Source organism: Condylura cristata, unplaced genomic scaffold (assembly GCF_000260355.1).
Source record: "Condylura cristata isolate star-nosed mole 26May11 unplaced genomic scaffold, ConCri1.0 scaffold00010, whole genome shotgun sequence".
Lineage (NCBI taxonomy): Eukaryota > Metazoa > Chordata > Mammalia > Eulipotyphla > Talpidae > Condylura > Condylura cristata.
The window spans coordinates 38,113,217-38,130,736 of record NW_004567111.1 but is presented as its reverse complement, the minus strand read 5'-3'; the positions used below and the strand labels follow the sequence as shown (position 1 = coordinate 38,130,736).

Genomic DNA, 17,520 nt, shown 5'->3' with positions numbered 1-17,520 from the left:
TTTCTTAGTGCTGTGCTTTTAACTGCCACCAGGGAGGGCCTCATTTGTAGTTCTTTTGATTTCTTTGTTCCTTTTGCCTTCTTTTCATTTAATTCCTAAGACTTCTTTATAAAGAATGTCAGCCTTTCCTTATGTACTTTTCTGTTGTATTTAAAATTTTTCACCATTCCAACAACACTCAGCATTTTCCTGATAATGTGATAATTTAAAAAATCATGTTATTAAGTAATTATAACTTTAAATTGTAAGGTATGACTGTTTCTGAGTATATAAAATTATTTTGGAATTATTTTCGAGTTCCATTCTGTATTTGGTTTCTGATTTTGTTCATTTTTTGCCCTGAAATCAGCCATTGACTTTAATCTTTTATAGAAACAGTGTATGTTTCTTTCATTGTGAAAGTGTCTTACTTTAGTGAAACAATATCATTTAAGTTTGTTGAAAAATAGTACTAGTTTTTTTATATAATTGTAATTTCTTACAGTAATTAGTTTTTATTTTAAAGATTCTGACAATGGAGATATTAATTATGATTATGTTCATGAATTGTCATTGGAAATGAAGCGTCAGAAAATACAGAGGGAATTAATGAAACTGGAACAAGAAAACATGGAAAAGCGAGAAGAAATTATTATTAAAAAGGAGGTATGTGATTTGATTTATTGAACTATGTTAGTAATTTATTGATAACTTACTGTATATAAACTTCTGCCAGTAATCTTCACATTATTAGTAAATTAGAAGATGAGTAAATACAATAAGGAGATATTTTTGCTGCTAAACAGATGAACAAAACTAAGTTTTATTGCAGCTAATGTAAAGTGAGATTTGACTTTCTGGGTGTCTGTTTTTTAGACCTGTGCTACCTATAAAATACTTGTTTCTTTTCTAATGATTAGAGATACAGTTTATTTGAATGTAACTTGCAGTATTTTTGAGAATATTTTGAAATTTCAGTATATTATTTCCTTTATTAATATTATTGTTTTGTTAGAACAATTAAATTAGCCAGGCAGTTAAAAGCATGGGTGCAGGGGTCAGAGTATTATCCATACAGAGTGCTATGATAGGGCTTAGTATTTAAAGTCTGGTGTGGTTTTAAAAAACTCATGATTTACCATCTAATTATAACATCAGTGAATGGAAATGTTTCTAAATTATCGTACTGAATTCCTTTGAAAGGTTTCACCTGAAATTGTTAGATCAAAATTATCTCCATCACCTTCTTTAAGAAAGTCTAGCAAATCTCCGAAGCGAAAATCAAGCCCTAAGTCATCATCTTCAGCTAACAAGAAGGACAGAAAGACTACTACAGTATCTTCTCCTTTGTTGGACCAGCAGAGGTCAGTAGGGTAATAAAAAGTGCCAAAATGAAAGTCTTTTCTAAAGTGATGTTCAAAGGAATTACTTAGTAGATAATAAAAGGGTATTTTAATACATTCCATATTTAATATAAGCTTTTTTCTTCTAAAATAATGGAGAGGGTAAATGTTTAAATAAAAAAGAAAAAACAAATGTCTGTCCTATCTGCATATACTTCAGCTTTTTAGTTTTTCAAATAGAAAACACAAATTGATGTTTCCTGTCTACCCCTCATGAATTTGCAGTTTATACTTGTGCATTTATTTTACTTTCATGGTACTTATGATTTTGCAATATATTTTATTTTCATCTACTTAACTTGGCTATACCTTTCTATTTGTAAACTTGTTTTCTCACTTTTTTAATTGTCTATGTAATAGAAAAAAATTTAATGACAATTCATTTATTAGTTTAGTTTTTTCATGTTTGTATTTATACTCTTCTGGTAAAAGTGATAAAAGAGATTAGGTTTTTTTTTTCCAAGTGTGTATATATGTCTTGGATATGAATATACTGAAAAATTGTAGTTGAAACAGATGGTTTTATGTATGAATTGAAGATACATCGTGTTTTTGATTGAATGTCACTCTATGACTTAAATTTTATTTTAATTAAAGCACATAATACTAGTTTTAAGTAAAAAGGTAAACTAAAATCTTCCCAACATCTAATGGGCAAATCTTCTGTGAATTATAATAAAAATCAGATTTGTCTCCTAACTTCTAGAGGCTATATTCCTCCTTTGTCATAGATAATGATATCATTTTACTAACTGAACTCACTTTATATAGTGTTCACTTCACCATATATAAATATTTTCATTCAGTTGCTCAAACCCATTCGTTTTATAGAAGTGAGAGAAATCGTCACACGATATCATGAAAGTAAAACAAATGCACAAGTATCATACACTGCAAACTCATGAGACATTAGACAGTTCTAATTAGCTTATTATTCCATTGAAAGCACTCAGTGATTTTCCACTGTTTACTGAAATTTGGATTCTTTAGAATAACATTCATACTTAGATCTTCGTAGTCTTCTCTGTATTTTTTTTTTTTTTTTTTTGCCAGTCTTCCTGTCCTTTCACTTCAGTATTTGAATGTTTAGCTCCAAGACTGGATTTTCCATTAAGTTTTCCCAGTTTTCTTTATTGAACACAGTTTCTTTTCCCTTTATCAGTATGACATGATCTCATTTATTTCTGGGATTGAATAAATGCTGCAAATTGATAAGAAGTTGAAGTATAATGGGATGTGATCTATCTCAGTTCTTTATTCTCTTGGCTACCAAGTTAAATAACTATCACTTAATTCCAGTAGACTCCCTTCCCTCAAAAGCAGTGGATCTTAAATATCCATTTTCATTTCCTTAACAGATCATAAAATATTTGAAATTTGTTATCTGACTAGAATTTTAATAACTATTTGGGTAAAGGGTTAGCTTCATTTTGTCCTCTTACAACTTTATTAATAATATGTTTGATGACTTTAACATGAATGGTTAGTCATGTTGAATTAACTAAAGTATAATATTTCCTCTGTTCTAAGATGTTGTTGACTTTAAGATGCACCATTAATTTAATTATAGAAGCAGAAGGAGCTGAAAACAGTACATTGAAGGTACAAGAAAATATTGAATATAACATTTCTTTAGTTCAGTTTATCTTAACTAGAGTATGTTATGTCGATAACAAACTTAAGACATGCAAAGCAGAAAATGAACTCATTGGCAGTTTGATTTCACATTTATTGTTAGATCTAGCCAGTAGTAAACTTTATGCTGTTAAATAAGATACACTGTGAGTTCAAATCAGCAAGTGTATTACCTGTTCTTTCCATCTGTAATGTTTCTTAGTTTTTACTAAGTAAAATTTTAAAATAGCAATTGTAAAAAAAAAAAAATAAAGTATGAAACAGTGTCAGAAACAACTCTAAAGAAAGGGTTGTGGGGGTAAAAGTAGGGGGGCGAGAAAAGACCTAAAAAGGATAGAAGTACATAACTGAGTTGTCAGTCTACATAGGAAATTATTTCTGTGCCACTAAAAAAAAAAAAGAGTTGACTTTTTAAATGCTGAATACATTCTTTACTTTAGAATGCAAGAAACCACTTTGTCCCTTAGAAGGTTGTTGAAAACTGTCTGACATAATTGTGTTTTCCAATCACATATATTTGTGAAAGTAAATGTAAAGAAATTCTGTACTTTGTTAAGTATATTGGGGTAATCTTTTTGTTATAATGACTTAATCCTAACATATGAGTTCAGCATAACAAGAGTTCATTTCTCACTCAACTAAAGTCAAAATGAATGCCCCTGTTTAACAGGGGCTTGCTAAGCATTAGTTACCCAGGTTCCTTATATAGCATGACTCCACCTCTTTGGGTTTTTGAGGACACACAGAAAATGAAATAATACAAGTAAAACAGTTAATTTGAGTATTAGACTCAAATAGTAGTAATTTAGCTGTATGGCTTATAGTTACCTGTGAATGAGAGTCTCTTATTAGTCAAGCCTAGAAGCTATGTACATCATTTCCACTCACATTCTTTGGGTTAGTAATCACTTGGCCATGCCTAATTTCAAAAAAAAATCCAAACTGGACAATATGGTTGAATAATTTTTACAAGACAGAAATTTGCCAATACCTAATTAGTCTGTACTGGCAGTGTGGTGAAAATATAGTTTGTGTCATGAAGTTTACACTCTTGTCAAAAAATATTTCAAATAACTTTTGATACAGATAGTACTAGTACAGGTAATACTTTTGATGCAGATACTAATTTGATTAGTGTTGCTTTTAAGTGGAAAATGATTCAAACATGAAGGTATCTATCACTTGTCCATTAGACACACAAAAAGTTTGTGTTTTCTCACAAATATGCAGTGAGATTTACTGCTAGTTTGGTTTTTGGCAAAACAAAGATGAAAAACAGACTTGGTCATATTGTAATTTCTGGCTTGCCAAGTGGTTAGCGCCACCTTTAGTAAGAAACAGGGTTAAGGACTAAGAGAATTAAATTTTTTGAATGCTTCCAGTTGCTTTTGTATTTTTAACTTTTCATCATACCAGAAAATTTTAGGTAGTTATTTCCAGTTACATTTCTATAGTTAATAAACCTTAGAATTAGAACACTCGGGATACAGGAAGTAAGTTATAAGATTTAGGCCTATGTTGTCATTTATAAATATTACACAGTGAAATAAGTAGCTAATGAATACTTAGAAAGTTTTGAAAAGAAAGGACTACTGTAAAATTCAGTACTTGAGTGTTCAGTGTTGTAGAAAATAGAAACGAATATAATAAACTAATTCATAAATGTAGTACTACTTAGAGCATATTGTATTGGCATGATGAGAATAAACACAATGTAAAACAAAGATATTTTAGAAGAATATAATTTTTAAACTGAAAGTAGCACATAGATTGCCAAATACAGAATTAGTAGAATGAGATATTTAAAAGAATTACTAAATCTTAAGATACATTTACTGGGAAAGCAAAAGGCGAAGTGGAAATGATAGAAAAGTAAGACATGGTAAGACATGGAGGAGGGGCCCAAGAAATAGTGATTATCAGGTAAATCCAGGACACATGAAAATGGAGAACTAAAATAAAAACTAAAGAAACTGAGTTATAAGATTTGAAATTTCAGGTTGAATAATTCACCGAGTCCTAGAAAAAGTTTTAAAAAGAAAACTAAAATGTTGATCTTAGAGAAATTTTTAATTTCCAAGAATAATGTTTTATAAGCATACTACCAAAAAATTAGATTACCTGCATAAACAGAAAATGTGCTCTCAAATGCCAGTTGAAATTAATCTGTATCCAGTAATCAATCCTAAGTAGACTAAATGTGAAAGACAAAATTCTAACCTTTTAGGTGACTACCTTTTGTAATTTAAGAGGTTATATTTCATGTAGATGCAAAGATTTAAAATGAATGTTATTAACAATTAGTAGGATTTCATTTATAGGTGATGTAATTGTATGTTCTTTAAATGAGGAAAGTCACCTAAAAAATCAATATGGAATTGTTTAAAGAAGTTGTAGAACATATCTAGTCAAGGAAATCCTATAGTCTGCAGAAATAATTATCTAACTCTGTTTTTTATTATATAAAGAGAGCTATTAACAAAAATTTTATGAAATCACAAGAAATGTATATTCTAAAATAATAGGAGTGTGTGTGCACGTGGGAGGAGAGACAGTGAATGGAAAACAGGACAAGGGAAAAGAGTGGGCACATAGCCATAGTGTTAACAGTGATTATGGCAGGTGTGGAATTACAGATGATCTTTACTTTCTCCCTCTACTTTTCTTTATGAGCTAAAAAATCTCTCAGTTCAAGGAGTTGTTTTATTTTGTGATACTCTTCCCTACTTCACTTTCAGCTTTTCTCAGAAACCTAGCATTCAAAATAATTAAAAAAAGATACAAGTAAATTTCTTTATTCATTTATATGTATTTTTTAACATTCATTTATGTGTATATTTCTAGATATTGATTACTAATATACAAAACAGTAAGAGCAGGTAATTGAAAGAAATCCTGTCCCTTTTTTTGGATAATACTATTAAAAAATTTTTTTTAAACCTGTTTTCTAAAATTATTTGGACCTCTAATGATAGATTTCTGTTACCTCCAGGAGTTCAAAAAGCAACCAAAGTAAAAAGAAAGGACCTCGTACTCCTAGTCCACCTCCTCCTATGCAGGAAGATATTACTCTGGGAAAGAAATACAAAGAAAAATATAAAGTAAAAGACAGGATAGAAGAAAAACCAAGAGATGGAAAGGACAGAGGACGTGATTTTGAAAGACAAAGAGAAAAAAGAGAGAAGCCCAGGTAAGTAGGTTTATGTTAACTATGTTCTACTTTTGTAGAATTTAAAAAATTATCAGAAGCTTTAAACCTTTATTGTAATGGGGTTTTCTAGTATTTTCAAACTCTATATGTGTTTTTAATAATTTCCATTGATTTCTCGATAATTTAATAAGCATGAACTTTTAAAAATGTACTAAAATTTAATTATGATAAAAGCCATAGAGTATAACTGAGCAATGTTAAGCATATTTATTTGGTCATGAAACTGACCCCTAGTCCCAGAACTTGTCCATCCTGCAAATCTGAAGTTCTACCCACTAGACATTCTTTCACCACCTTATTCATTCCCAGTTCCCTGTGTCCTTTATAACCATCATTCTTTTTGGTTCTATTGATTTGACTATTTTTTTTTTTTTTAAGATTTATTTATTTATTCATACAGAACTGGGGTACAGGCCAGAGATGCGGAGGGTGAGAGGATTCACCAGAGACAGAGTGGGAGCAGAACAGGCAGATCGACGAAGCACACTGCTGAGGGGAGCAGCGGGTGGGTCAGGAGAGGTCTGCCACGCCATGTGGTCACCTCCGGGGCAGGCGGGGATCGAACTCATGCGGAAGTGGCTTTAGTTTCTCAGTGCAGTGCTTTAACCCGCTGCGCCACCAGGGAGGGCCGATTTGACTATTTTTGATACTTCATAGAAGTGGAATCGTTTTGGGTTTTATGAATAGTTTCACTTACTATAATGTCTTCAAGGTTCATCTGTGTTGTAGCATGTGAGAGAATTGCCATTTTAAAGCTGAATATATTCCATTGTCTGTATACCACAGTCTGCCCATCCATTTGTCAGTAAGCATAGGTTGCTTCCACTTTGACTGTTATTTTCACAATATGAAATCTTGTATAATTGTATCTTTGAGACTTTTCTCTTAGTTCTTTTGGCTGTATACTCAGAAGTGAGATTGTTATACCATATGATAGTTATATTTTTAATTTTTTGAGAGACTTTCATACTGTTGTCCATAACCAGTTGCAACACCAACTATATACAGGTGTCCCCCATTTCTCTTCATCCTAAGTAACACTTAGTTTTTTCCTGACTTTTACATAGTAACTTCCTAAAGGGTATGAGTTGACATCTCACTGATTTTGATTTGCATTTTTCGTTTTCTCCTTTTTCATAGATTGCTTTTTCATCCTGTTAATAATGTCCTTTGAAGCATAAAACATTTTAAGTTTGCTCTGTTTTTGTTGCCTGTATTTTGGTATGAAACATAGGAAGTCCTTGTCTTGAGGCTTTTTTTTTCCCCTGTATTTTCTTACTCCCCTGTATTTTAATACTCATGGTTAGGAATGTAACCCTTTTGAGTTAATTCGTGTACATGAAATAAGATAAGGTCCAACTTAAATTTTTGTTAATGTAGCTAGCCAATTTTTCTAGCACCATTTGTTGAAGATTCTGTCCTGTCCCTGTGTTTTGTCTGTTACCCTGCTAGTTTGGTATAGTGTGGTTGAGTGGTCTTGACACACTGGTTGATATCATTTGGCCATATATGCTCTCTAATTATAATTGGACTCCACTGCCCAGCTAATCATTTTTCCTTAATTCTAGCAAGCACCATACTGTTTTGACTAGTGCAGCTTTGTAATATATCTTGAAATTAGTATGTGAGTTCTCTAACTTTGTTATTTTAAAAATTATTTTGTCTTTAGTGATCTCTATTAGGATGAATTTTTATTATATTTCTGCAAAAACTAACATTGGCATTGTCATGGGAATTGTGTCGAATTAGATATGCTACCTTGGGTGCGTGTTCCCTGGTAGTGCAAGGGGTTAAATCTCAGCGTTATGAAGCTATCTGCAGCCACTGCAGCACAGCCAGCTAGGGAGCTAACCCACATGGTGCAGCAGACCTTTCCTCTCTTGCCTGCCGCTGTCAGCATTGCATTTCAGTCAGCCCTCCTTTTCTGCTTCCCACTCTGGTGAATCCTGTTACTCCTCTGCACCTCTGGCCTGCACTCCAGTTCTTGTATGTATAGATACATCTTAAAAACAAAACAAAACAAAAAACTGTCTTGTATAGAATGGCCATCTTAATACTGCTTTACCTTAGATGAAATCCGTTCCTTTCACAGTGTCTTTCTGCTTATTTGTGTCTTTAATTTATTCAGCCATTTTTTATTTTCATTTTCTAAGTCTTTGACCTCCTTGATTAGGTTTAGTCCTAAGTATTCTTTTTTATGCTGTGTGAATGGAATTGACTAATAAAATTTTTTTCTTAACTTTCTTTGGTTCTTTACCAGTGTATATAAAATTTTGTGTGTTGATTTTGCTGAATTTATTAATACTAACTTTATTGTGTGTGGATGTGCATTTGTGTCTGAAATGGCTAGTTATTTTCTACATAACAGATCATACCATATGTGATTGGAAAAAGATCATACCATCTTTTTCATTCTGATTTGAGTGCCTTTTCTTTTTCTTCCTTAATTGCTCTCGATAGAACTTCAACTCTACTTTGAATAGAAATGTTGGAGAGCAGTCATCCTTACCTTGTTTCTGATCTTAAGTTGTCTTTCACTATTATGAATGATATTTGATGTGGCACTTTGTAATAGGTCTTTGTTACATTGAGATAGTTTCTGTTGCTGTTTTGTTGAACGTTTATTGTCATGAAAGTGTTCAATTTTGTCACCCATGTATAGAGATCATGTGTTTTTGTCCTTTAATCTGTTAGTATGGTATTAGTCATCCTGTTATCATTGGATGGCATATGCTTGTATTCTAGGAATTAACCCTTTTTGATCATGGGATATAAATCCCTTTAATGTATGGTTGAACTTTGCTTGCTAGTACTATGTTAAAGATTTTTGCATGATTATTCATCAAGAATACTGTTCTGCAGTTTTGGAATCTGCATCATACCAGCTTCATAGAATGAACTTGGAAGTGTTCTTTCCTCTTCAGTATTTTCTGAAAGCTAAGTGGGATTAGTGTGAATTCTTTAAATGTTTGGTAGCATTCTCCAGTGAAACCATATGGCTTTTCTTTATTGGGGGATTTTACTTATTGATTCAGTATCCTTGCTCATTAGGGTTTTTTTTTCCTCAGATTTTCTTTTCCTGATTTTTCTAAGCCTAGGTGTTTGTAGGAATTTATTTCCTTCTTGGTGGTCTACTTTATGGACAAATAGTTATTCATAGTATTTTCTTATCCTTTTTATTTTTGTGTCATCAGTTGTATGACCCCTTTTTCTTAATTTTTAGTTGTCCTAAGTTTTTTAAAGATTTATCTATTGATGCACACAGAACTGGAGTACAGGCCAGAGGTGCAGGGGCGGTGAGAGGATTCACCAGAGATAGAGTGGGAAGCAGAACAGGCAGATGGATGAAGTACACTACTGAGGCTGGGAGCAGTGCCATGTGGTCACTCCTGGGCGGGGATCGAACTCATGCTGAAGTGGCTTTAGCTTCTTAGTGCTGTGCTTTAAACCGCTGTGCCACCAGGGAGGGCCAGCTTATATAAGGTATTTTATGACCACTCAATTACAGTAAGTCCCTCTTACATTTGAAAATAAATAAATAAATAAATATGTAGTTTAATCTCCACCTATTTGTGGATATTTTGGGTTTCCTTATGCCATTGATACTGTTATCTTGTCTAGAAGAATGTTTCATGCGTCCTTGAGAAAAATGCATCTTCTATAACATGTTTGGGGCCTCCCTGGTAGCACACAGGTGTTAATACCTCACTGCTATCGATCCTTTGGCAATCATGGGGCCAGAGTTAAATTTCCTGCTGGGGAGCTAATCCATGTGGCACAGAGAACTTCCCCTGTCTGACCTGCTGCTCCCCTTGTTGTATTTCAGTAGATCCACTTTTTCTGCTCCGCACTCTGTCTCTTTGAATCCTCACCAGCCACCCTACACCTCTGGCCTATGCTCCAGTTCTTGTATGTATAAATAAATAAAAACTGGTTGGGTAGAATGTCTTTTATATGAATGTTAGGTCCAGTTGCTGTATATAGAGTTGTTTAAGTCCTCTATTTCCTAATTGATCGTTAAAAAAAAATTAACTTTTTTTTACAAATGGCTTTATATATATATATATATATATATATATATTTATTTATTTATTTATTTATTTATTTATTTATTTTACATCATTGTTCATTTTTTAAAAGTGTTTACTTTCTTTTCTCAGGTATAAAATCCCCATAGAATTTTCACCACCAATGTCACCAATGTACCATCGCCATAGTACTTTACGCTGTTCCTTCCCTTGTCCCTCTCTCTCTGTCTCCTGCAGAATGTTTCAGATTTACAGTTGTCTAGTTTTGTTTTGTTACTCCCTCCCCCCAATGCTTTATTTGGTCCCCCTATACTTCTCCTGTAAAAAAACCATCTGATATTTTTCTTTCTCTAACTTTCATGAAGCATAATCCCTTTTAGCTCCATTCATGTTGCTGCCAATGGCATAGTTTATCTTTTTTATGACTGAATAGTTAAATGGCTTTACTTAGACCTGCTCTGTGAAAGAGCTGAGATCCTCTGAAAATCTGTTCATTTTGAATTTTAGTAACTGCTTAAAGGTTTAGAGTTTAAGTTTAAAATTGGTTAGCTTAAATTTCGCGTATTTTCATAACCATTTTCTTATAAATCAGGTTTTCATTCTAAAGGATGGGCTTACTAAAGCTATTAAAATAAAATTTTTAAAATCTAAGAGCACTTCAAATATCAAATATCTTTTATAAAAGCCAACTTGGTTGCAGTATGTTTCTCATGCATGATATTTGTGAAGTAGTTGCAATTAATATTTCCTCAAGGAAAATCTTAACTCTCTATAAAACTTTCAGTGTCTTTCTTGAAGTACCACTGTAGTAGATAATTCACAAGCACAGAAGCTACACAAATAGAAACTTGTGTATTCAATCTGTTATGCATTCAATATGAGACCCTGACTTAAACTTTGAACATTTATTTCTTCAAATGCAAACTGTATAGTGCTCTCTTACAGGGCTGAAGTGAGAAATAAGTGAGGTGATAACTTAAAAAAAAAAAATTCAATTAGTGTTTACCCTCCTCTAATAATCAGATACAGTGTAGTGTTATTTAAAAATTCCTTCCCTTTGCAGGTTTTCACTCTTAAGTATATAGTTAGTGGAATGTAGCTACAAAGATAGTTTTTATATCTTTTTTCTAGCACATATTAGTTAATACATATGCAGTGTAAACTAGATTTTGAATCAGTTGTTACTAATAATGACCCAATATGGAAGACTTAAGTACATAAGACAGAAGTAATGTAAGCTTTGCTGCACATTGGAATCACCTACAGTAATGCCTGGCTCCAATTCTGAAGTACACTGATTTAATGATACAGGGAGAAAACTTAGTGGCCACATTTTTAAAAGCTCGCAATTCTGAAGTACACTGATTTAATGATATAGGGAGAAAACTTAGTGGCCACATTTTTAAAAGCTCACAGGATGATTCTAGTACTGAGCAAAGTTTGGGAATTGTAAACTGGTATTTTTTTTTCTCTTTTAAAGAAACTCAGATGGAGTCAGTCTAATACTGATATACTATTTCGCAAAGTAATGGAGCTTCCAGGCAATGTCTTTCCTTCGTCAGGATTATATCATGATTGACTATGACAGCTGACCCTTCAGTCTTTATATCCACATTCCAGGCAGCAGAAAAGACAAAGGGAAAAAACTTTAATCTTTTTAGAAGTATTATACACTATTTCACATATATTGTCCATGTATTGTACTATGGCTACATCTAATTATGAGTAAGACTTGGAAATTATTTCTCTAGGTGGACAAATACAGTTGGCGTTATTAAATAGCAAAAAGAATAGGTTTGGGAGTAGTCACTATAGTACCTACTACACTGGTGAGGTGCCATTTCTGTTCATGTTATTAAAAGATGAGATTATTCGAGTAAAAAACAGTGTTATTTGGCACTGTGAGAACTATTGCAAAGTAGTATTTGTAATATTCAGGAAAAACTTCCCAGTGAGCATTTAATACGCCTTTATTAACATTAATTCAACAAAACTTGTTTTTTCAAAAAAAAAAAAAAACCCACAGACTTTGGTGATAATCTTTGTCTTGAGGAGCAGCCAACCTGTCTAACTTATTACTTAGATGAATCTCTTTTTTTTTTTTCCTTTCTTGCTGTGATGACATAAAATAACCAGAACAATTCTTTCAGCACTTGCTAGGACTAGCAGCACTGCATTTTACTGGAGCAGTGACAGAATGGCTAACTGGAACACCCACAATTCTTTAACATTTTTCTAAAATATACTCTATTTTAGCCAATCGGTAGATATGTTTTTGAAAATTACTTGTAAATCAGGTCTAAATTAGGTTAAATGATTCTGCTGGTTTGTGTTAGAAGAAATCTTCTCTGCTGGTTCTTGGTGCTCTTGTTTTGTTATTGTGAACCAGAAGTCTTTGAGCAGTAATTCTTAACGTATTTCCCTGGATAGTTCATATTTCAAATGGTGACACTTTTTATATTACAAGAACTTGAGTATCACCCAGATTGCTTCTTCATTTTCAGTATTTTTCCATTGCTGTTTCTACCCTGAGAAACAAGATATACATTGAACTCACCTAATCATTATATAGAAAAAATCAGAAACTGATTTGTTTCTTTAGTCTAAGGAAATGAAGTAACAGGTGCGCAATACTTAAGGACTGTGTGGTTATTTGAACTGTTGGAGTTTTACAACCATGATGACAAAGTTGCAAAGGACCCTTTTGACTTAGGAAAAGCTAACTTAAGTTGCAGGAATTTTTAAGGCAGAGCTGTTAAATTTATTTCTATTATAGTGAATGAGGAATTTATTCTAAAACCAAACACTAGATTAAGAACATTTGTCATTGCTTTTAGGTTGAAATATGCAATTACAGATTAGTATCTAAATTCCTTTTGGAGATAGTTGTCCTGTTAGATATATAATGGGTTTATTAAGAGTATTTTGAATACCAGGATGGATTGTACTTAAGTTTGCTGATGGATTTATGCAGATGATTGATTGCCTCCTGTGTAATAGGTGCTGTTATAAAAAGTTGGTGATATAGTGGTGAACAAAAAAGTTGTTGAAGCTTTGTTACTGTGGGTAGAAATATCCCACTCTGTCTGTGGTGAGCCCTTTCACCCCCTGCAACTCTCTGTACCCAAGTCCTTGTATGCATAAATATATTTTTTTTAAAAAGTAATAATGTATATAAAGCAATCTTTACAATATGATTTTTTTTCTTCCACATAAGCAAGATTTTGCTTAGGCTTGTGTTGCTTGTTTTAAATGTTTAGGATATTACTAGTATTTCATGAAGGATGGTTCTTTGTTCAGTGAGTAAAAGACTATTCATACCTGTGACATTCACCATTGCCATGTCATCATGTGATTTTTAGTTCTTTTCCAAGTTAATTCTCCATTTTTCAGCCTCCTAATTAAGCACTTCTAACTTGAGACACATTCATAGATTTTATCCACATATCTCTTGAATTGTGGATAAAATTTGTGTCTGTTTTCATGTGGGTAGACAGTGTCCATACATCTCAGAAAAAAGTGTGTTCTCTCTCTAAACAATATTAAGAAGTTACCATCTTCCATTTTGACATAGTCTTGACTCAGCTATGACTTGTTCATGCAACATTGATCAAAATCTAAATACCATTTGTTTATTTTGGAAAGCAATCTGGATTTATTTTATTACTCTGCTTTTGGAAAGTGTAATGGTCACCCATCTTTTAAAACAGATTTATTTATTTATGCATACAGAACTGGGGTACAGGCCATAAGGGTGGTAAGAGGAATTCACCAGAGACAGAGTGGGGAGCACAGTAGGCAAGTCGATGAAGTACACTGCTGAGGGGAGCAGCGGGAGGGTCAGGAGAGGTCTGCTGTGCCATGTGGATCACCTTGGGGGCTGAGGATTGAAGGTGCACTGAAGAGGCTGCAGCTAGCTTGCAGTGCTTCATCCTAACCCGTGGCGCCACCAGTGAGGTCCTCGTGGCGCCACCAGTGAGGTCCTGCTTTATATAAAAACGAGGTAAAATTGTGATTACTTGGAACTCAAGGTCATTTTTATACTTAATTTATTTTAGAAGAGCTGTCACTCAGAAGAAAATTAAGTTCAAATTAGACACTTGGAAAATGCTTGTGAAGAATTGTATCAATATTTCTAACCAGTTGTGTCTAAGTAATCTTAAATGGACACTTGACAGTGTTTCAGTTAACCTATAATTCCTTTTTTTTTCTTTGTGCATTTTTTTTTTATTATTACAAAAGTTATTTTTACATCATTTTGCACATTTTTTCCCCCATTTCGATTGTAACCCCCACGGGTTTCCCATCACCAAATCACCCGTGTGCCACCACCATAGTCCACTGCATTTCCCTCCCTTCCCTCCTCCACCCCCGTTTTTGATCCCATTCCCCATTCCACCCACACAAAATGTCTCTGGTATATGGTTGTTCATTATTTTTGTTATTTTCTCGCCTGGTGCATTATACTCCTGCTTTGAGTGAAACCATCCAGTATTTTTCTTTCTCTTTGTGGCTTATCTCACTAAGCATGATCTTTTCCAGCTCCATCCATGTTTGCTACAAAAGACATGTGTTTCTCTTTTTTGGTTGCTGAGTAATATTCCATTGCATATATGTACCACATCTTTTTTATCCAGTCATCTACTTTTGGGCATTTGGGCTGCTTCCATGTTTTTCCAGTTGTAAATAAGCAGCAATAAACATGGGGGTACAAGTATCTTTTTCAATCAGTGTTTTTGTGTCTTTTGGGTAGATACCCTAGGAGTGGGATTGCTGGGTCGTAGGGAAGCTCCATGTTTAGCAGTTTGAGGAACCTCCAAACAGTTTTCCATAGTGGTTGTAGTGAAATTAATAAAACAACATACCCCAGGTGCACTGTCAAAATTTATCCTAATCTTGCTATGGTGTTGTCTGGTGGCTTTTATTTCACATATAGTTAAATGATAACACTTCGAGGATGGGAGCAGGAGTTTCATTCATCTCCCCTGTTTGGCACCCATTTTGTTGACCAGCTCTGGGGGAGATGTGTGTTGGAAATCTGGTGGGGTCTTGAGAACCATTTTCACCTCCCTCTTTTCCAAGACTGAAATAACTTGCTATTTCTTGACAATGGTTTGGTCGTTTCCATTTTCTCCTTACTACTCAATTCCTTTCTAGTAGGTAGTCATAATTTTAAATGGCTTCACCAGGTTGGGGATAGAAGTCAGTTTCCTTGATAATGTTTTAAACTAGTGTGCTTTGTTAAATTACTAATGATTTTTTTAAAAAAAATTTATGCATACAGAAATGGGGTACAGGCCAGAGGTTTAGGGGCGGTAAGGATTCACCGGAGTCAGACTGGGAAGCAGAACAGGCAGATCGACAAAGTACACTGCTGAGGGGAGCAGTGGGTAAGACAGGAGAAGTCTGCTGTGCCATGTGGATTACCTCTGGGTCAGGGATCAGACTCGCACTGAAGTGGCCGCGGCTTGGCTTAGCTTAGTTTAGCTTCACAATGTAGCACTGCAAGCGGCTGCGCCACCAGGGAGGGCCCTACTAGTAGGTTTTTTTCATTTGAAATACAGGCTGTTAGTCATACAGCTTAAAAACAATTTCCTTGTGTGCCAGTGGTAGCGGTTAACTTGTCTTTTTCTGACCCTTGGTCACAGTTTAAGTATAGTTTTTAGTTTACCTAACGATTGAAGAGATCTTTGTAGGACACTTGAATCATATTTAGGAAGATACTGTCGTTTAAATGGTAAATGGGGATTGAAAAACCATTGAGCGATATGTTGTTTTAAGGGTTATTTTTTTTTTTTAAAGATTTATTTATTTGTGCATACAGAACTGGGGTACAGGCCAGAGGCTCAGGGGCGGTGAGAGGCTTCACCAGAGACAGAGTGGGGAACAGAACAGGCAGATCGACGAAGTACACTGCTGAGGGGAGCAGCGGGTGGGTCAGGAGAGGTCTGCCACGCCATGTGGTCACCTCCGGGGCAGGCGGGAATCGAACTCATGCGGAAGCGGCTCTAGATTCTCAGTGCTGTGCTTTAACCCGCTGCGCCACCAGGGAGGGCCCAAGGGTTATTTTATCATTTTTTATTCTTCGATGCAGGTTTTTGAAATTTAATTTCTGCATAAATGTGAAAATGAAATGTAACCAAAATTAATAGTGCTCAGCTTAGATTTACTTGTTGTATCTAGCTGCTAGTTTGTTTGAATCCAGATTGTTTTATGGCACCATTATATATTTATGGAGGGGAAAAAAAAACCTCACAATATTTACACAGACAAAATGTATCCTCATGATTGTAGAGATCATTTAGTTAGAAATTAGTTTTCTTCTAGGAAGTATTTATTGTTGCCCTCTGCAAAGGTGAATAGCAGGCTAAATAAATTAGGTCTAAAAGAAATCATCACATAGTAGTATTTTCTTTTTCTGTCTCACATGTTGACTTAGGTAAGTAAGATTTTGCTGGATTTTAGATGATACTTGGTTGCCTAAAACTGTCCAGTGATTTCCTTCTTGTTCAGGGTAAAAGTCCATAGTTCTATTATGACCTACAAGATTTCCTATCTTTTGGTCTCTTCCTACTCACTGATCCTTTCTCAGAAGAGTCTTTACTCTCATAAGCACACCAAGTTCTTTCTTGTATATATAAATCACTGTCCTTTGTGTCTCTTTTGTAGCGGCCCTTTCCCCAGATTTTCAGCTTTTGGCTCAAATATTTTAGGAAATGTACTTTCCTTACCAACGTAACTCTTCTGTTATACTTTAAAAAGAAAAAAGCAGAACTTTACAGTTTTGTTTCATTACACTTTTTTTTTTAGATTTTTGTTGGATTAATTAGCTGAGAACTCAAATTGCTTTATTTTGTTAGTCTAGTCTTACATTCCTAGACTAGTCTCTATTTAAGACTGATTTTCAGTCCTGCTTCAGTTAACTGATTGCATTGTTATTATAAAGATGAAATGAGTTAGTACATGTACAATACTTAAAGGCAGTCATGCACAATGTAGCAATATCTATATATATAAGCTGCTATTTTATTTTATCATTATATTAGTGATTTATGTAAGAATAAGTTTCTTACATAAAATAATGGAAACCTAAATATTTATATGTGCCATGTTTTTCTACTGAAAATAGAATTGGTTATGATAATGTCCATAATTATATTTCTTAAATGTATAATTTCTACATCATTTTAGAGATTGAATTGTGAATGTTAACCTTAAAACCTTATGTAAGCTTCATAATTGAAAACAAACATTTATTATGAGA

General features: G+C 33.8%; 1 protein-coding gene across 1 annotated transcript in view; it reads left to right on the top strand.

Moving 5' to 3' along the window:
* Nucleotides 1–17,520, top strand: part of ZC3H13 (zinc finger CCCH-type containing 13) — a 71,684-nt gene that overhangs the window by 27,867 nt on the left and 26,297 nt on the right. The window contains exons 6-8 of the mRNA XM_004680144.2: nt 506–645; nt 1,183–1,343; nt 6,010–6,207. Of these exons, the coding sequence (XP_004680201.1) occupies nt 506–645; nt 1,183–1,343; nt 6,010–6,207 (499 nt within the window). The remainder of the gene's footprint in view (nt 1–505; nt 646–1,182; nt 1,344–6,009; nt 6,208–17,520) is intronic.